A 22,100-nucleotide genomic window follows, 5' to 3' on the forward strand; every position below is an offset into this window, starting at 1 on the left:
CTCACTTTACCTGTTTATGAGCCGACATGCTGAAAAAACAACCTGAAAGCCAGTCTCTTCAGGTCAATATAATTACCCCCAGCACATTTTCACCACTAGCTTTCAAGTAAGGTCATGACTCACAATGTCCGACTCACTGGTATTTGTTTTGACTTGGATGATAAAAACAATGTAACATCCTTGGTCTCATGCTGAACTCTTACTTAGATAAATATATATTACTTATAACAATACACTCCAACTATTTTTTTCTCTCATTCGGATGTAGATACGTTACTTTGTTTAGATTCATTGTCCTCTTAGCCACGTATTGGGAGCTTTAGCGGAGTTAATACTTGTTTATTTTTATAAAAGAGCCTATTGCTCTACTTGCTCAGTGTTTGTTCTATCATGGACTTTAACATTTTGCATGCTGACTGGGGCCTCTGACTGAGATGTTTCTTTTTCCACGCTTTCACACCGAACCTTTGGAACGCCAAATTTTTGAAAGAACACAAATCCAAAGACAACATGGTTTTAAAAAGTCTCAAGGGGCTATGTTGAGTTATATGAAGAGTTGCAGGCATACAAAAAAAACAAAAACAACAACATCAAAAAAGCAATAGAAACCCCTTGAGATGAAAGATTTTTCATTGGTTTCTTTCTTCCTCTTGATCGTACCTGCCATGGAAACAATATGTAGCAATTCTATTCCATTTAAAAATCTCTGTTTGAAGACAAACCGGGTCCCTGAAGTTTTTTTCCCCCTTTAATTTCACCTTAATTTAATCAGGAAGTCCCATTGACTTTCTCAATCTCTTTTATTGTAAAACTTAAAGTGTCCTTAGATCAATCGCTTGTTAAAGCTATGACTTGCTTTGGCTGCTGTACTAAATATGTATGTAACTGAAACAAAAAAAACCCCTCATATTTGTATTAAAGCTACTATAAGTTGTTACGCCATTCATCAGTAATAACGTGTAATACCTCTTTGCTGGTCCAGTTTTACACAAGTGGGATGATACTATACTTATCCTTGTTCTAATGTACAAGTATGATGGTCTGTGCATTTACTACAGTATGTGTTTAAAGGAGAAGTCAGATCAGCCAAGAATAATCAATGGATCATTATGTATACTTAAAACTATTACATTCGCTGTGATTTAATGAATTTAATGTTAATCAGTAAAAAAATAAAAGTAATAATTTTCTTAATGGTCCCTGAGTCTGGGAACAGCCATTTCTGCCCAAATATAGAAACACCTCATTCCTGAGATCTTCCGGCAGTAAGTCACGGTGCGGTGAGCCTAGGGCCATTCTCCCCGCTTTACAAGCAAAGTCAGTGGGAACTAATAAACACCCCTGCAATCAACAACAATCATTTAAGATTTCGAGAGAACTTCACCATTGAAATTCACGATAATTATAGTTAAAATAACAATGCCCACGGGCATGGCAGTTGGATGTTGCAATACATCGGGTAAAAGTGAAAAAAAATTGTTATTTCACCTTTCCTTTTTATGATCCTCCACGGGCGGGTTTGTCCTTGGATTGCCAACTTGAAGAGGAAGGATTTCTAATCGAACTTCTGGCCAGAGAAAAAAACATGTAATATGTAGCCAACATTTCAAAGAAGAATGTTTTCAACATAACTTGGATAATAGCGCATTGTAACAAACACCAGATAGATTACTGGGACTTGCTCAACAGCAAATATCGGACCGTGACATCACAAACCGGTACGTGGCAGTAGTGTTTTTTGACAAACATGGATGTGTCCAGCAAAGCACATTCAAATGAAAATTACTCTTAATTAAAAGCACTTATCATTTATTGAACAGTATGTAATAATTTTATATTTAAAGTACTTTCAGTAGTTTTAATTCTGAATATGATCAGACTTTTCCTTTAAACCACATAGACCAGAGGTCTTCAACAGTGGGGCCGCAACTCCTAGGGGGTTCATGGTGATACTGCATGGGGGTCGTGAAAGTTATGGTTGATTATACTTTTTTTTATATGTCCCCCCCCCTGCAATTTTTTCCACTAGTTTAAATGTCTTTAAATCCACATTAACATGAATTCAACACACTGTAGTAAACAGATAAATGGAGGCAGAAGATGTCTTTCAGTCATCAATGCATGCATTTAGTGACAAACAGGAGCTCTTTCAGGCTGGGCACCATTTCATTCATAACACCTGTCCCATCAACAAGAAATCAGAAATACTTTAATAATCCCAGGGCGCAATTACTTTCATTACATTACTCCATCTGTAATAGAGTGACTATGGGTCCAGTTTGATATAACACAATTTATATAATATATATAATTTGGGGGTCCCCTCTCCATCTCGCCATCATTTTGGGGGTCCTTGACCCGGAAAACATTGACGACCCCTGTCATAGATTATAATGACATAACGAGCCTACCTACCTACACCTATCACCTCTTCTCCTCGGAGAAACCTTTAAGTATGCCAGCAATTTTGATGTTTTCTCTTATGCATACGTCAATGAAAGCATACATCGCTGACTTTTTTTTTTTTTCTGGGAGGATTTAATTGAAATTTTATTTTGACAAATAACCATTTAATGGTGTAAAACAGGCCGTTGTGTGACTGTGCCTGGAAGTGTGTGATAAGAGTAACAGTGGAGGAGAAGCAATGACACTTCTTTTCTAAAGGCTGACTGGAAATAAGAGAGATAGTATGCATGTGTCAGAATGAGAGGGAGAAAGATTTTAGAGAAAAAGTAAACAATATAACAGTAAGAAAAAACATTTAACACTAGATGTTCCGGAGAATTTCAGTTTTCCTGCAAGCCCCCCTCCCCTCTTTAAGTTTGTGTATTCACTCTACCTTGCTAACTGCTCTTGTTGTAATGCAATAACCTCAGATGTGACCAGTCCTTCTACATGAGACTGGATAAAGGCTAAAACAAACTGGTATCAGAACAAGAGCAAGCTCCAAACACTTTTCATTACCTGCCCCTGCAACATCAGACCTTTCTGCAGGAATATCTTGATAAGTCATATCTAAATCTATTATTTAAGCAAACCTATTAAACAACCAGATATCATACGGGTCCTAGTTCCTGAGCTGAGAACAGTTCATAACCATGCTTTTCCAACAAGGCAAGGCAGAGCCTATTTATATTGTCCATTTATCAACATACTCATTTATATTGCAAAGCTCACTATGTAAAAGAAAGAACAACTTAGAGAATAATTGTATTTTGTCTGTTCTCGCCTTTTCATGTCATTCAGCATTTCAGCTTAGAGAATGACAAACAGTAGGATTTCACTATTGGAGTAACATTTTGTATACCCAAGGAAAAGCACTACATATGAAGCTACAATTGTCCCATTTAGCAGTTTTTACGAACCCAAGGTGAGTCCTCCATTTGTGACAGGTATACTTTGTGCAGTGCACACAACGCTCAGTGCTGTGGTTCCTGTTGCAGAGATTGCACACCTGGCCTGCTTGTAATAACAATGAAAAAATCTCAAAAAATAGAGTTTAGCACATTTTCCCAAAGTAAGAGTTGTAGTATGAACTAGATAAAGTTATCTATGTGTGCTACAAGTTTTGTGGCACTACAATGATCTATAGTGCAATTATTGTCTATTATATGCCTATAATAGCAATAAATAAATCTCCAAAAATACAGTTTGGCCTATCGTCCCAAAATAAGAAAAAAAAATGTTAGAACTAAATATGCAGTCATATGTTTATATTACTAGTTTTTTTTATTTATTTACTACTGTTTTCAAGGCTGCACTTTAAAATATGATACTGTCTAGAGCTGTTCTAAACAAAATGTCTTTTTGTTTACACTTGTGTATACAAAATGAAAAAATAAATCTGTCTAAGTCAAAAGTAATTATTGGCTTTTACATTCTTATAATAACCATGAAAAATCTGAAAATATAGAGTTTAGCACATTTTCCCAAAGTAAGAGTTGTAGTGTGAACTAGATGAGGTTATCAATGTGTGCTACAAGTTTGGTGGTACTACAATGATCTATAGTGTAGTTATTGGCTATTATATGCTTATAATAACAATGAATAAATCTCCATAAATACAGTTTGGCCTATCTTCCCAAAGTAAGAGTTGTAGTATGATCCAGATGAGGTTATCTATGTGTGCTACAGGTTTGAAGGCAGTACAGTGATCTATAGTGTAGTCATTGCTCATTGTATACTTATTCTTATAATAACATAGAGGTGCCATTTGTCATTAAGGCTTTTGGAAATTCCTCAGCAATGTATTATATCCGAATCCAATACATGTGATAATAATCCACCTCTCCTTGGTGTCGCTTTTGAATATTTTTTTCTGATTATTTTGCAACCTGCAGAGCTCGCTCCTCTTGCACATTTTTGGATCAGCAAGCTCTTCATAGGGTCCAATGTAATTCTCCCAGCACGATAGGAGCCTTGTTTTGAGGAAACTATGGTTGAAGCTCATTGTCTGCCTTGCTTTGTATGCAGAGAGTTGTCTGTTTTCTAGAATAAATAATTCACCGACGAGTTATTAATCCAAAAAAAGCCAATCTGTGAATTTATTGCCAACTTTACTGCAGTCTCACGATGCTGTCTGCACAGCTGCAGCAGAGAAGAGAGAGAGGAGAGATCACATGTGTTATATTTCCCCCCAAATAAATAAGCCAGATGCTCATTATTGTATAAATATTGTTGCTCTCTACAGCGTTCCTCATGCAGCTATTTTCATTGTACAGATCAGTTATCGTCTGATCGTTGCACTGGTGGCTCCGCTGAAATCATTGCAGTGTTGGTGACACTGATGACGTAGACCTAGTTATATTTAATTACAAATATGATTTTTTTTCTCCCCCTGCTCTCAGGTAAAACAGTCTCAAAGAGAGAGACTTGAGCTAAAACGGAAACTGAAGGGGGTGGAATGGTTCTCCAGCCACAGCGCTAATGGGGCATTTACATCTGAAAAGGGATTCATGAGTTGATAAGTACTGTTGTGGGGATTGGAGGCTGACGAAAATTCTCGTATCTGTGCGATTTCTAGTGTTAAAAAAATTAATTAACCCCTCACAGTCGCACCATAAGCATAACCATATTCCACATGTTTGCTGCTCTTGTCTGCCTTATCAGTTAAGACTGTGGGCTTGCCTTCGTGTCTGCGGCTGAAAATGGCAAGCTCAGACACACGCAACGGAAACTCCCTTATCAGTTAACACTGTGGGCTTGCCTTCGTGTCTGTGGCTGAAAATGGAAAGCTCAGACACACACAACGGAAGCTCTTTACATCGCCAGCGTAATGTAAGATTGGCTGCAGTGCAAAAACCAGCCGTTGGTGTTGCTTATACGTGTGTGTGTGTTTTGTTTAGCCATCTGAGTGAGATCCATTTTTTATTTTACCAGCAAAGTGAGGTACTGTTGTTTTAAAGTGTGAAAATTATCCTCGTCCTCACAGGCTATTTTGCAATGGGTTAGGTATTAAGAAAAAGGTGTTCATTTAGTTAAGTTTAAGGTTAAGGTGATGGATGCATTGATAATGGTTAGGTGTAGAGTTATTGTCAGGGTTAGGGAATAGAAAGGATTGAAAAAGATGGAAAATCAATGGTAGTCTACATGTTGTCCTCAATACACATAGCAAGAGGAGAGGATGTTTGTGTGTCTGTGTGTTTGGGGGCTGTGTGTAGTAATGGGTGTGTGAAAATGAGCAGAGACCGCCATGTTGTTTATCGGTAGCTAGCAGCAGCGTTGGATGTGTGCATCACGGCAGAGCTGCTGGTTTTAATCCTTGTGGCGCTTCTGGAGTAAAGGCTCAACCCCGCTGGAGAAAACACACATAAGGATGTGAGTGAGGGGTGACACACTACTCCATCAAGGAATTCTCTTTTTAAATGGTAAATGAATTACATATGCAATGATGTAAACAGGAGATGATGAAGAGAATAACGCAGAGCGCGATATTGTTAAATCTTAAAATGTTTTTGTTGCTCTTGCACCACATAATGCAAGAAGTATTTTTGAGAGCTTTTGTTTCAGTAGCATTAGGAATGTGTGGCAGGAAGCCAGCCCTATCCCATCATTCTGTTCAGCAGGACTGGATGAGTCACTGTGCTCTACTGCTCTCCAAATAATCTTGCTGTTCCTTCATTGTATATATGACAGTAGGTCACAGTAGCTCTAAGGATTCATTCTCTTTCGTCCGTGTTCATATGTCTATATACAAACACATAAATAAAAAAAAAGACCTCAAAAGTTGATTTTTCTCACTAATGCTGTATGTGTAAGTGTAATGTATCAACCAAAAATAAAATGTTTTTTTTTGTTTGTTTTTTTGTGATAGATTTGCACAAAGTATGGGATAATTGTGAGGTGGGGGAGAATTCTTACAATTTTTTTTTTCTCAGTAATTAACATTTGTAAAATACAGTTTGCTGCAATATCTATAAATAAAATCTAGCAGTACCTACTTAGTAGGTCCTACTTCCTTCAAAACTACACAATGAGCAAATATAATTTGAACAAAATTTAATCTTAATTTAATCCACCTGTTCTGTGAAGTTCTGGATCTTTTTTTAAAATACAGTTTAAAAAAATGTATAATAAAGACCAGAGAATCATGTGTCCCAAGTATACAACTGTGGAAAAGATTAAAGCTTTAATATTGTGGGTTAAATAAAACAATATTCAAAAAGTTTTTTAAATCTGACAGAATCTAGAGCAGGCGTCACCAACAAGGTGCCCGCGGGCTGCAAGGTGCCCCTCAGGGGCCTCATGGGGTGCCCACAGCATCTGAAAACACCACAACTCACCAGAGGACTGAGATTAAAATGTTTATTTTATTCTGTTGCCCTTCTTTATTTTATAATTTATAGAGCATTTCCTCATTTTAATAGAGCATTTCATCATTTTAATAATACTGAGTGTTAAAGTATTTATAGAAATTTAAAAATGACAATATCATAAAGGAAAATAGGAGTTAAAAGAAAAAATAAATATATGTTTATTATGTATGAAGTTTAGGTGGATGACTGATCCTTCCTTCCTTCCTTCCTTCCTTCCTTCCTTCCTTCCTTCCTTCCTTCCTTCCTTCCTTCCTTCCTTCCTTCCTTCCTTCCTTCCTTCCTTCCTTCCTTCCTTCCTTCCTTCCTACCGACCGATAAAATTTTTTAACGCCAATCCCGCCAGTTCATAGGTCAGTAGTTTTAGCTCTTCCTATGACTCAGTACCCATGAAGTAGCCCTCGGTCTTAAAGAGGTTGGGGACCCCTGCTCTAGAACATCTAAACAGAATATCACTCAGAGCATGCCTTTGTATCATCAAAACAGTTTGACGTGAAGAGTCCTTCCTGCCAAGCAGTTTAAATCAGTTACAAGTTTAGCCTTGCTTGATGTGCCCCATGCACTGTCCACTTTAAGTCTAAATGGGTATCTGTAGAAGAATTAAGTAGTTGTTAGGTTGTTAAACCTAATAACAAAGGAGCACAGCAAACCCAGTTTTGTACATTTATTTCTCTGTGATTTTTTTATTCCTCGTAATAAACATTAAGACATTTCATTCATATAAGTGTTCTGGTCATCTGAGACCAAAATAGAACATTGTGGTTTATATAGAAAAATGCTTTTGTGGTATAAAGGTATGAAAAACTATAGTAATGACTTCATATTGTGAAGAAGTTAATAATGGATGGAGCTAATTACTAATTATTGCAGAGAGTAGTCTTGCAAACAAAATAGGCTGTCACTGAGTAGAAATGCACCACAAACTTCAAAAGATGTATTTTTAATGCAGAAAACCTGAAAAAAAAAAAATATTATTTTATGAACCGTTTTGGGTTCATCGCTGATATAAACCATTCTCAAGGTTGTCGCTATAAGACGACAATACGAGAAAGAGGTATAAATGCTTTTAAAAAGCGCTGTATATAACGGACGTCGTCTGCAGTTGAACGTCTGCACGCAAGAAGAATGAACACAGAGCATGACATGCAGGGCCACTCTATTTATGAGGTCTGCTTCAGTGGCTCATTGTTCGAATTGAGCAAGGAGAAGTAGAGACCCCCAGAGTCCGAGGACATGTTCGGAGGGTACGGAGAGTGCAAGCTCGATTTGATAATTGGCTGAGAGATTGTCACCAGAATGAAATTATGCTAGTTAATTCCTTCTCAATTAATTACCTCAGGAGCAGACCACAGTACATTCATTATGGCAGAAAGAGTACTGTCCCTGCTGAAAGGGAAAAGCAGCCATATCATATCCATAATGCCTTCTTGCAGTGTCATTGCAGTGCTTGTTAGCGTATGGCCCAGAGGCCAAGGGAAAAAAGGGGGAAATGGAAATGATGTCATAACCCAGTCTGTCTGAATATAGCCCACAAAGCTGTGAAGGCCTCATTTATATGCTTAATCTGCTCACATCCCAGAAAGTCAGGTAAAAAGAGGTGGTCAACACAAGATTTTATCAGGGCTCTGTATCGTTTTTCTTGCACCGCTTTTCCTCTCAGTTTTCCCACCACACCCATCTTGTGCCTCTCAAGGCGAGGTGGGGGGGTTCCAGATTATTCACTTAGCTGCGTTTGCCAGGTAGTAAATACTTCAAGAAGCTCAGGAGGCAGGGAATAGATCAACTGCTGCCACACTCAACAGCATCCTGCCAGCTGGCCCATAAGACGCATTGCTCGAGAAAAAAAAAAGGAAAGAAGTGATTGTAGCATGGGAAGATATATTGAAGAAGTGTAAATGTAGGTCAAGTAGGCTCATGAACAGAGCATGATTTGCATAAAAGACAAATGATTATCTTAAGATCTACAATTAGGAGATAAAGAAAATTGGCTTGGACATGCTCGTATAATCTAAATGCCCTTCTATTTACGACATTTGAACTTTGAGAAATAGGGGTTAGAATTTTTCCTCTGTGCGACTGATAAAATCTCCTGCTGCTGATGTTAATGCTATCAATAAATGCTTTTCCTAGCAGGGCGCTCTGTTTTCAAAGGTCATTGCTCCTTAGTGCTCTGCTTTTGTTCAAAACCCCCAATCCACCCAGCCACACTATCAGTGCATCTATTCCATCCTTCCTTAATTGTCTGCCAAACATCTCAGCTTGAGAAAGACAAATATCGCCTTTTCCTGTAGATATTGTTCTGTCTGAAACCACCATCACTGTGTTAATAATTTAGCACCTATTCTGTTTCTGGCTGCTCCTTTCTCCCAGGAAACACTTCCTCCCTTGCCTTTATTTTCCCTGCTTTGCAAGTTTTTTATCCTCTTCCTTCTTTTAAATTCCACCACAATCACCTACAGTCATATTTACCAATGCAAAGCTTTAGCCCGCATATCAGCTGTCGGATGTTCTGGACATTTTAGTTGTGATGCATAGCCACAGGGGTTCTTGTAAAGTCAGGATGGGAAGACATGCTTTCAGACCTAAACTCGTGGCTAGTTACTATCAAGTTTTTATATAGCTTGTTGTTACAGGAATAGATTGGATGTGTTAAAGTTTTCTTCCGTGAAGTTATTGAGTAATAGTTCCCTTACCTGCATTGGACAGACATATTATCACAGAAGTTTGTAATTAAGTGAAAAGAGTAAAATGTATTACAAAGAAATAGACCATGGGAGACTTGCGACTTGTGCTAGCCTGAAAACTATTATTGTTCTGATATTTTGTGTTTTTCTTAGTCCTTCTTTTGAAGTTCCAGGTACATATTACTTTTAATCTGGTAAAATTTAGAAAGGAAAAAAAAGCTATTTCCCACAAAATACTGTTGCTGTTGTTTTTCAGTTGTTCAATTTCTTGCTCTAAAGCTACGTTACCTAAAGAGTGTAATGGACAAAAAAAATAAATAAAATACTTGTTTTTTCTATGACTTCTATTAATAAAAGCTGTATTCCGTGCCTTAGATCAATGCTATATACATTTAAATATAGGGTTTAAAGTGATTATATGCCAAATTGACCCTGTGTTTTAGCATATTTACGCAATTCATAACTCAGTGAAATTTTATCTTTCAATATGATACTCTATCATTGGATATCTAAGTAAATATACTTTACGTAAGACACTGCTTCATGTTTTGTTGCTTCTTTTTCCAGCTGAACATATTTATTTTTAGCTTTTATAACTATGAGTTTTATTATACGAGTTAGTATATTTTTGTTCTATAACGTAACTTTTATTTTTATCACAAAATTGGATTTTATACTTAAAGAAGTTAGAACATATGCTTCAAATCTGATTTGGAGATATATCTTGGACAGAATTAGTTTGCAGTATCTAGTTCACTGGCTACTTTCATAAAGGAATATCACATGTATCTTCTTCCAGGTTTACAAATTACTTTTTTTTTTTTCATTTCCATCAAGACTGTGCTCCATTATGGTTCCAAATTGAAATCATGCGGATGGGTGTAAATGGAATTTGGAGGTTAAAGTGTTTTCTTTAGCCTTCCTAATATAGCTAATATGATAGAAGCTTATTAGATTGAGTTTGTGGAGAAGTGAGCGGCGCCTTGCATCTGGCTGCATACAGGAACTCTCTGTTTGACTCATAATTCAGTTGTCAACAGGCTAAATTAAGGACTTCAGTTCTATGATGTTAATATGTGAACGTCTAGGAGAACATGCTCTCAATATTGTGTTTTAAAACAGAGGACCTTGTCTTTTATCAGTTCTATTTATCACTAACCTTATGACATTTTTTCATCCTGTTTTTCTTATGTTTGTAGTGTCACATTTTCTTCCCCCTCTTCTCTACTTTTCGCTGGTCTCTTTAAGGCAATGTGGCCAATGACGGCCTACAGGCAGCCATGTTGTCTACTTTACTCAGTCTTCTGTTTCTTTCCTGACCCTGTTCTACTCACCACACACGCACAGTCTTCTTTCTGGTGTCTCTTTTATACTTTCCCTTTGCAACCCCCTTTTTTTCCAAATCAGTTATGTCCTCAACGTTCTTCTTTTTGCTCTGACCCCAATTTGCTGCCCAGTTGAGAGTGGTGTCTTTAAGAGAAATGCAATAGAGGCAAACACATAAAGACACATGCTGACAAATCATCTCCATTCCGTTATCTGCTTGCTCTCCTGTTTTTTTCACCTTCTTTTTTATTCCACTCCTAATCTCTCCTGTCTGTAATGTATATTCCCTAGGTTTTTGGGTTGAAATTGCTGGCACGAAGTGAGAACGTTCACGGATTGAAAAATAAGCGGTTAAGAAATTAGACCGCTGGTGATGGAGATTAGATGCAGACTGGCAGATGAACTTGCTGACACGTGGCAGTGAAAAAAACATGCATCTCACGTCTGTGAAACAAACAGACACAATGAACTGTAACTGCTCAGCAATGTTCAAACAAAAACAGACATAAGCATCTAGTATATGCCTCGGAGCAATAACAGCCTAATCCTATATGTTTATTTCTCTAAAGCACTGCACCATCTTTGCAGATATTGTAAACTTGACTTTAAGATGTATTTCTACCCAGGAAGAGGTTTTCATTTATTCATTTATTTTTTATGATTATTTCTTTTACTGGCCAAGGTACCATTGGTAAACTTGTCAGCTGATGGTGGACTACCTGAATAAGCTAGCTAAGGGAAAACAATGCAGACACTGGCCTACTTTTTTCAGCCTTTCCTACACAATGTCTCTTTTCTATAGTTGTCCTAAAATTGTTAAATGGAAAGAGAACACCACTCAACCACTGTAGCAGTGTTTTTGATTTTCAAATCATAATTTCTCCCCCTCTCTGTGTGTCCTAATGTAAGTGGCCTGTTATTTGCCTTTAAAAGAGATGTGCTTCCAGGGATGAGGAGAATAATAGTGTTCTACCAACCCTTTCACTTTTTTTGAAGCCATGGTCTTCCTAAAAATACAGACAAATTATTGGGAATGTAACCTAGGAAGGAGAGGCCTGTTATGTTTTGCTTTCAGCATTATTGCTAGGCTAACCCTGGTGGACTGACCCACTTGTATTGTACCTAGTTTGAGTGGACTTGTAAAGACCTTTATGAATACAACAAAAGCCAAATATTGTGCTAAGGATGCTCTGGGGGCTTTTCTTGAAGACATTCCCTTCTGTATTGATTTTAGAATTGGGTGCTGTAAGGTCTTGTGTTAATGCATAAATGTATACCAATGTATACATTTTTCTTTTAAGATATCAGTTGGCTTCTGTCAGTTGATTGCATTTTAAATATTTCTTTTTTACTTTTAGATTTAAAGTGCTAACCATATTTAGCCTTCTAGAGGCAGCTAGTTCCTTATTTAAAAATGCTAGTCCTCCTACAAAACCTGGTGAAGTTACTATCTTAGTTACAGCAGATAAACCTCTCCATTTGTATTTTTGCTTTCATAGTTTGTCATCGATAGTCAAGTTAAAAGTGTTATCTGATCTTTTTGTTAAATAAAATAAAAACTATATATTAAATATGTTTTTTTGTGATCAAAATCAGATTAGATAGATTAGAAATCTAAATTGTGAGATTTTTATAACCTGTAGTTTTTTTTCTCTAAACCTAAAATGTCCCATTACTTCTCTTGAAAAATAACATGTATGAAAAAATAACTGAGAATAATAATATTAATAATAATAATACAAATTTTGCTTGTTTGTTTATTACATTCTGATCCAAATTTTTGAAACACTTCTCATCACAAACAGGTAGTGATATTACAAGTGGGATTAACTATATGATTTTCTTTTATTTTAAATAGTTTTTCTTAAAATAGAAATCTGTTTGAAATCTGTTTTAAACAAAATAAGATAGAAATTCTTTATTGGGAATTATTTTTCAGAACAAATTCAAGTAATAAGTCTAATGCTGTCATTAGTCAATACAGGTGGGAACATCTAATGAACCAAAACATGCAAAGAACAGTTCAAACGACACTAGATGTACAGTAGAATAAGATGTGGAGAATGATCTGCTGTATCTATGATATTGTCTATAATTGTCTGAAAAATCTTATAGGAGCTGGAGATGTTTAATTATACTAACACTACTTAGAATAGGTGCATGCAATATCATGCTCTAGCAAAGTCAAGTGTCAACAATAATGATCTGAACTTAGATGGAAAGAACAGTGGAAAACATGAAGAGAGAGAGAGAGAAAAAATATGACTTTTTATGTTTCAAATAGCTGGCCAATTCATTTACCCAGTGGGGAATCTCCTCAATTTTGCAGGCCTGCTGAGTCAGTAGGAAATCACTTGGAAATCACTTTTCTATCAGAGTGAACAACATGCAGAGAGCTAGCTACCTTACCTATGAGTATAACTGTGGAAAGAAGCAGAGATGGGGTGCTAAAGGTTGCTTGTCTAGGCATGCTTCCTTCTTTGTCTGAATACGATTAGAGGTGTGCAAAATTATTAGAGTTTCAGGAGCAGGGCATATATGGCCCCCAAGAGAGATTCTGTGCATTGCGAGCAGCCTGACGGCTCAATAGCTGAAGTTAAAAAACATAAAAAAGGAGGGGGGGCAAGGCAGTGTGTACTTGCTATCCACTTGCTATCTTGTTGACGGCCTGACTTGTCAAGCTAAAGCGGAGAGAAAAAGGCGGGAGAGGCATGCTGTGATTCAAAGCCACACTTGTCATTCTCATCACATCAGCTGCCATATTAATTGTCACTGCAGTCATATTTTGTTTGTTTTCTTCTTGCCTCCCTTTTCATATATATCTATATTTTAGGTTTTGAATAAGCTAATCAGCCAAAAAAGTGTTTCAGTAATTAGTGGCCATAGTGTTCTAATAGTAAGCAAAGATTCAAAGTAGCAGGGGAAAAAAGAATGGCACTCTTGACATAACATTTACATTTGATCTAGTAATACTTAAATACTTAGTGTGAATGAACCTAGCTGGATTTCCTTTCCCTTTTCCTGTCTTCTCTTACTTTACTGTTCTTGTCTTGGCTGTTTTATGTCCATAGTCCTCATGTGTTCTTTAATTTTTTTGAATTCAATGATGTGATCAACAAATCTTTTCTGCCCATTTCATATTCCAGAAAAAAAAATAAAATAAAATTGATTTATATTTGTTTCTTTTGCAGGAGATAAAGATCATTAAAAGTAAGCTATGGTCCAAACCCTTTCTTTTGTTTTTTGTTTGTTTGTTTTGTCTTTTGAGCCAAGGCATGCTCGATTTGGTTTGTACTGATCCTCGCTTTTGCTTGATTATATTTTTCCATAGTTTGCATCATAAGATCATCAGCACATGGCATCGCAGCACTCCCCCTAACTCCTCCAGCTATGTCTAATTTTAAAGGATTGAGGCTGTGGGAAAGACTACCTTGTTTCTTCCTTTTTTTTATTAAACGAATGGTCGAAACTATCTGCACCCTTATCAGCTTGAAATATTTATCTCACATTCCATGATCTGAGAGAGAGGCTAGCGGGTTGTGCTGGCAAAGCATCATAAGCACATAATTTACTTTCTGCAGTAATGCAGAGGACGTTGCTAATCTAAGACTAGCACTAGGATAGGTAATCGGTAAAGGCAACCTAATAGTGGATTTAAGAGGATATATGAGCGCTTGAGCCTCTTAAAGCTATTAAGCTACTTAGATGAGAGCGTGATTGTCGTTTGTCAATCAGCCAAAAAGAATCATTTGGAAAAGAGCAAAACAGGGTGTTGGTTGTGTTACCATCTGGCACAAAGTGAGCATTCCTGGTGGATCTTAAATCTTATATGATGACAAGTTGAAAACGCCAACTGACCTCTCCTCCTTCTTTCCACCACTGTGCCCCAATCCCTTCCCTTTTGAGCACAAATGTGTTTTAAAGCATGGCATTATTTCAACTCTGATTCATGTCACAGTTTTTTGTTTCTTTTGTTTACTAATTTATTTTAGTTTAAGGCTTTTGTTGTAGCTAGTAGCGTCTTCTATTCATTGTTGTTTTTGTTTTATTACTCTTGCTATCATGGGGTATGGGTTCTGCATGAAAGTAAATGCAGTTTTGTTTGTGAGAGCTGTGCTTTATTAAGTAGTATTAAGACAGCAGTAAACATGTGTGCTTAACCATTATGACTAGTATTATCTTCTTTTTTGCCCTACTTATAAACATTTAGATGTGATAAAGACCTCATTAGGGGAGAAAAAACACACAAAATTAGTTATATAAAATATGTAACTAATTACATATGCCACAACAGTAGAGTAAAGTAAGATCATAATATAAATTGGTTAACATTGTTTATATACATTGTGCTCATAAAAACTTTTCTTCTGTTTGTCTTCCTTTAGACTCCCGGCCCTTGCCTGACGTAGCCATGACTGGCAAGTGCACCCGGGAGTGCAACGAGTACGGCCACTCGGACTCCTGCTGGATGCCTGTGCGCACGTCGCCCGAGCGACGGCCGTCTAAGTCAACCACCAACCCCCAACAACAACCAAAGCTTTCCACTTTCATGACCGGCAATGGTAGCAGCGGGAGCAGCAGCAGCAGCAGCGGGAGTGTGGAGCAGCCAGGTAGCCAAGAGACCCTCGCCATGGCTGCCATGGCCAACGGAGATCCAGCAGCCACGCACATGATGGGAGACCGCAACCGAAACCTGCTAAACAAGAAGATGGCCTCCTCCTCTTCTTCTTATGAGGCCTTTGGCTCTCCGTCCTATGGCTCGCCAGGAGGTGGCGAGGAGATGCTGGGCCACCCTACCGAGGAGATCCCCCTCGCACCAACTGGAGAGTACAAGCCCACGTCCTGTGGAACTCTGACACGACGGGAGGTGTACCTGTAAGCTCGGAGCTTTCCCACAACACCAATGGCATCATAATGTATTGAGAAGGATAGTTTCTTACCCGTACTGATTGCTGTTTTAGAAGTTTTTTTTTGTCAGCCACCCAAACTTCGACTAAACCTCTCCAAAGACATTAAAGCTACTCCTTAACAAAACCTCTGAATAGACAGAACTTTTTTTTTTCTTTTAAAAGTGCTAATTATGATGATGACCTGGCAGAGAAGAGGAGGAGAACCTAATGGTGAGTCTCCCTGTTTGGAGACAGTCTGCTGCCTGATAGTCCATCTGTAAAGCTAATAAACTCATTTTAGACATACAGCACACGCATGACTACTCCAGTATTCCCGACAGAAGGAACTACTGTTTTTAAACAGAACACTGTACAAATACGCCAATTTCTTTCTTCCCCTTGTCTTTTGTTTTCTGGAAGTAAAAAGTACTTAGAACGTTTTGACTTTGGAGTCTGTCTTGATTTAGCCTTTTTTTTTATAATTCATAACAGTCTGGCCAAGATGCCCTTTGGCTACACAAAACAACTGTATACTGTAACCATACTGGCTGTAGAGGCATTCATCTTTAGAGTGCAACTGACTTGCAAATCAACACCTGGCTGAAATTGGGTCATATAAGGAACTGGAAAGACTAAGCTTTAAAAAGAACTCCATCATCTTCACAACACTGATACTCTTGTGTAAGAACACAATGGACACTCCTGGCTGGACTAAAACTCCACTGAGACAAATGATGAACTTGTAATGATTGACACAAACCCGTGAACAACTTACGCAAGTGTCACTCATTGTAAATAAGCATTCGAGGATAGCAACAGAGCCAGCAGCTCCGTCCCTCAACTTCTGCCCTGCTACCTTTACACAGTCTCCTGCTGTTTTATCTTTTGATTCCGAAGTTTGGGACAAATCCCATCCTTAATGATGCAAGATACTTTATGTCTACAATCACATTCCCTTGAAAGCATGGTTTATTATCAGATCACCTTAGTAAGAAGATTATACAAACTGGTGAGTTTAACTGTGTTTATTGGTTCCAAGTTGGGTTTAGCACATAGTTTTGGCAAGATATTTAAATTCTTGATATGCATTTGAAGTCTGTAGCTGTTGAGAGTTGAGAATATATGGTTGAGTTGGAACTGGAAAAGTTAACAGAAATTAAATGTCTTACTTTCATTTGTGTGTGTGTGTGTGTGTGCGTGTGTGTGTGTTAGGACAGCAATAAATATCATGAAGTAAGCGTGGCAGATACCTTGTTTTTCACTCTTCGCTAAAAAGCCTTCAAGATTACACAACGCCCATACATTGAAATCCTTTAAGCGCTTGTAGCTGTTGCTTTATTTTACACTGAATGTAAAATTGGCTCAGTTAGCGGAACAATCAAACAAAACAAAAGCAAGTTTTAAATATGTTTGGAGAAATTTTGCAGTTGAAGTCAAACCAAAAATTCACAAACAGGACGATTACCCGCAAATGAAAAAGCTTTCTCTGAGAACTTTGCTTTAAGTATGCATTACTTGTTTTGTGAAGGAATGAGCGATAAGATTGTGATGTCTCAACTTAACAACCCATACAATCATAACCCTACTATTTCTACAAATGTCGTTGAGATTTTGTGCCTCCCTGTTGTTTTTCTTTTCTATTTTTTTTTTTTTTGCAGCTACAGAGGCACAATACTTACTGTAATTAAAAAAGAGATGCAATGAAAGCATTGTTTTGTTTTTTTGTATTCAAGCAAAACCCCCCTTTGGTGCAACCAGAGGTGTTTTTACAGTTCTTTCTGAAAACCAGCTCTGGCAATCTATAGTCTGTAAGTACTACTCGTCGTTTGAAAGAAAGTGCTCCTAATACTTATCAACTGTATACATGAATATTTACTTTTTACTGCACGTTTACTGGCAACTTACACTTAAAGGAAGTAAAAAAAAAAACAACAAAAAAAATGCAAAATAAAATGAACAAAATAAAAAAAATGTTTCTCTTGTAAACAGAAGCCCATCTTGTTGCTTGCATTTTACCCATGTAATGCGACTTTGTACACCAATTACGACTGATCTGTTTTTTTTTCTTCCACCCATGACCAAATTCTACAATTATATCATGTCACAAATTATTATTTTTTTATATATATATATATATATATATAAAACGGCTGTATACCATTAGAGTAGACCATTTGTCATGTATCTTATTGTTTTAATCCGTTAAATAATAAGTCACACAGTTGCAGATAGAATTGTGCAAAAGATTACGACGATGTACTGTGTTTCACTTTTTCTTTTCCTTCTTTATCTGGTGCCACTTTGTATATTGCGAGTGCTTCTGAAAAAAAGGGGGAAAAACAAACAAAAATAACAAAACAAAAAAAACAAAAACAAAATTTGAGTGAATGCAAATATGCAATTGTGCCTTTTATACCAATTGGTATGATTAAATGTTGGTTTGGAATGGTGCATAAATAATCACACTGACAAGGAGATGGGGTTGGCATTTAAGCACTGAAAGTCATCTGCATATCTTTGATGAAATCCCATGATGTCAAAGATTTTTGTTTCTGTTTGTTTTTTTTTTTTAAAGGATGACTTGTCAAATAACAGTGAGCTTTTAAGGTTTAATAATTTAAAAGGCTGTTCTTCACACTGAATCAGTTATATTGTTGAAACACCCATTCCTTAGTGCATCCTTAGTTTATTACAAAATAAATACAGGTACAGGTGCAATGTTGCTTGCTGGTGGAAAAGATCTATTGAATTTTTTGTTGTCGTGTTCCGCTCATGTACATGTGTGACAGCAGAGGTCAAGTAACCTACTTTGTGCATGAAACAAAAGCTCTAGAGCCGAATCTACAAGGTAGAGAAAGTTGGTAAGGGAATGAAAATTCAGAAGTACATTTGATTGCTCAAAAGTCGAGGGGATAAAAATGCTAATACGATGGTTTACTAGAAGGAAAAGATAGGGAGAAGGGAATAGGAGAGGCCTGCCAGAATGCATACCTCAGGATATGTTGTGTGGAATAAAACATACAGGTTGACAGAGCTTGCATATCTGTAGATGATGGTGATGAATACTTGTCCTACATATGATTTTGCTGGAGGATATGCTATGATGTTGTAATTTTTTATAGTTTTTTTATATTTCAACATCAGATAAAATGAAAACAGAGCTTCTGACAGGGTGTAAACGAAAATACATGAAAGGAAGATTGCTATACATGGGCAAAAACATCAAAAACAATCTACTCTACATCTTTTCTGAGAAATGATAGGTTCAGTGTTTCTCTTTTTGGTTTGATACACTGAGGCAACGGATATCGAACCCAAGATAAGAGCAGGTGTTGAGATTCTTTCACATTTCACACGAAGCATGAAGCTCGTCTGCCTGAGGTGTGCGTTCAGCGGGTGCTCTCGTCTCTGTTTAAAAAAAACATTCACAGCGTGTAATGAGATTTGTAATATTACCCATTACTATTTGTCCTGCGACATGGATGTTGATATAGAGAAATTTGAGGAACAAATTTATCATCGTTTAATATGAGTCACTATGCACGCAGCTTAGCTGAACATGGCAAAAGTGTATTGAACGCAAGTCCACTTCTATTTATGAGATATTTTGCATAATTTAATTTGCTTTTGTACAGGTTTGTGTAAATAAATTGCTTGTCATTTTTGTCTCTGCAGAAATTAAAATATAACATGTTAAAACAGTTGCCGTGTCTGTCTTCTATTACTTTAGTGTCTTTTTTACTGTAACTTCAGAATATTTATGATCTGATTATGTTTTGTAATCATCTCAAAAATGTAAGATCATTATTGGTTAATGCCCAGTCCCCTCTGGATGATTCCCAAGAAATTCTAATTACCATCATTAAGTAACTTAGGTAATATTTTTGGGGTCATCTGTTTTTTTTGTTTTGTTTTTTAACTGGGGACACCCAGATATAATTAAACACATCATAAATAAAACCTTTTAAAACCTAATAAAAGCTGAGCTATTGACAGTTCTCAGGAACTGTTCTCATCCCCTTTTCTCAGTAACCACAGTAAAATTCATAATTCAAGGAAGGCAGAACAAAACATTAGACTCTAGAGGTTTAATTAAGATCAGTCAAGGTCAGTGTTTATGTTTAAGAAAAGAAGCAAAAATGGTCTCTATTTAAAGTCTGAAGTTAAAACTAATAATGAGAAAAGAATAATTGTTGAGTCCAAAAACAGTTTTCAGTTTCAACACAAGGGGGCTCTAGTTATTGGTTACACTCACTGATCTCTATTTATTCACTGGATTGCTGATTGTTTGAAAAAAGTGAAGCCACCGTCCGCCATGCTGCTACTCCCATGGAGACGCACAGTAAAAATGCCCACATGTGTAACATTTGGCTGCAAAAACAAGCAGTTTGCCGGTTTTGGAAAGTTGTCTCACAGGTAATTTTAGTGGATGTACTGACCAAAAAAAAACCATAAGATGAGAAATAAATATAAAAATATATTAGATTTATGTATTAATCACTATAATAGTTATAGCTTCTGCCTATTTGGTTGGGTCAGAGATTCTTGCCAGGCAGACGAGCTCCGAGCCAGCTCCCATGCAGATGACGAAGAGAGCACATCCCCTCAGTCATGGTCAGAGAAACAGGACCACACAGGCCAATCTCTAGCATCTATAAACAAGGGTGTTGATGGAAGCAGCACAGCTGATGTTTCTTTCCAGGATGGCGTCAAAGCCAAACAGGAAAAGACGAGGTAAAGCTGCTCTGAGGAAAAGCAGAGAGAGCAGAACTTTAGAGATTGAACTAACAGATTCTGCAGAATAGGAGAACAGAGAGAGAATGAAGCAGAATGATGAAATGGGGGTCCCTATGTCCTCCAAAAGTCTAAACCTATAGCAGCATAACTATAGAGATAGAACCTGAGCCACCCTAACTATAAGCTTTATCAAAAAGGAAAGTTTTAAGCCTAGCCTTAAAAGTAGACAGGGTGTCTGCCTCTGGGACTAAAACTGGTTGTTGGTTCCACAGGAGAGGAGCCTGATAACTAAAAGATCTGCCTCCCATTCTACTTTTAGAAATTCTAGGAACCACTAGTAAACCTGCAGATTGAGAGCGAAGTGCTCTGTTAGGAACATAAGGAAAAATCAGATCTCTGATATAAGATGGAGCTTGGCCATTTAAGGCTTTATATGTGAGAAGGAGGATTTTAAACTCTATTCTGGATTTAACAGGAAGCCAATGAAGAGAAGCCAAGATAGGAGAGATGTGATCTCTCTTTTTAATTTTCATCAGAACTCTGGCTGCAGCATTTTGGATCAGCTGAAGGCTTTTAACTACAGTTTGTGGACTTCCTGATAGTAAAGAATTACAATACTCCAGCCTTAAAGTAACAAATGCATGGACTAGTTTCTCAGCATCACCCCTGGACAGGAGATTTCTAATTTTTGCAATATTCCTCAGATGAAAGAAGGAAATTCTAGAAACCTCTTTGATATGGGATTTAAATGACAGGTCCTGATCAAAAATAACACCAAGATTTTTTACTTTATTATCTGAAATCAGTTTAATCCCATCCAAATGAAGTGACTGACTAATCAGCTTCTTTTTCAAAGACTCTGGTCCAAAGACTATAACTTCTGTTTTGTCTGCATTCAGAAGGAGAAAGTTAAGAGTCATCCAGGTTTTTATCTCTTCAAGACATGCCTGTAATTTATGTAATGGGTTAGCTTCATCTGGATTTATAGACAGATATAGCTGGGTATCATCAGCATAACAGTGAAAATTAATCCCATGCTGTCTAATCATTCTACTGATTAGACAGCAGACTGAAACTCTTCAAAAAGTTCATTATGGTGTAAGTGATCGCAAACTTGTTTGGCAACTACTTTCTCAATAATTTTAGATAAGAAAGGAAGATTGATATAGGTCTATAATTGACCAAGTCATCTGGGTCAAGAGACGGTTTCTTAAGCAGAGGTTTAATTACAGCAACCTTAAAAGCCTTAGGTACATATCCCTGTAACAGAGATAGATTAATCACATCTAAAATGGAGGAGGAGATCAAAGGGAATACCTCCTTAAATAACCTGGCTGGAACTGGATCTAACATACAAGTTGAAGGCTTAGATGAAGACAATAATTTTGCTAACTCAGAAAGTTCAACTGGATCAAAGCAGTCTAAACCTGTTTCAGATTCCATGACTACCTCAGGTACAATGGCGGATAGAGGAGTGCTTATGATCTTATTTTTAATAAGATCAATCTTATTTATAAAGAATCCAATAAAATCATTGCTGCTAAGAGCAGGTGGAATGGACAGTTCAACAGAGCTATGGCTCTGGGTGAGTTTGGCAACTGTATCAAAAAGAAATCTAGGATTATTCTTATTCTCCTCTATTAATGAGGAGA

General features: G+C 37.1%; 1 protein-coding gene across 6 annotated transcripts in view; it reads left to right on the plus strand.

Annotated features, from left to right (window-relative positions):
• The window catches only part of pcdh7b (protocadherin 7b), a 144,901-nt gene extending 125,489 nt beyond the window's left edge, over positions 1-19,412 (plus strand). For 2 of the 6 annotated variants that reach the window (XM_038298178.1, XM_038298177.1), the window contains exons 3-4: positions 14,014-14,032; positions 15,208-15,348. In XM_038298178.1, the coding sequence (XP_038154106.1) occupies positions 14,014-14,030 (17 nt within the window). In that variant the 3' untranslated portion in view covers positions 14,031-14,032; positions 15,208-15,348. Of the gene's footprint in view, positions 1-14,013; positions 14,033-15,207 lie in introns of all 6 variants that reach the window. The other 4 variants (XM_038298174.1, XM_038298175.1, XM_038298176.1 and 1 more) reach the window with 3 other exon arrangements.
• Positions 19,413-22,100: the final 2,688 nt, after the last annotated feature.

This window comes from Cyprinodon tularosa, unplaced genomic scaffold, assembly GCF_016077235.1.
Source record: "Cyprinodon tularosa strain WSP-4 unplaced genomic scaffold, ASM1607723v1 ctg400, whole genome shotgun sequence".
NCBI lineage: Eukaryota > Metazoa > Chordata > Actinopteri > Cyprinodontiformes > Cyprinodontidae > Cyprinodon > Cyprinodon tularosa.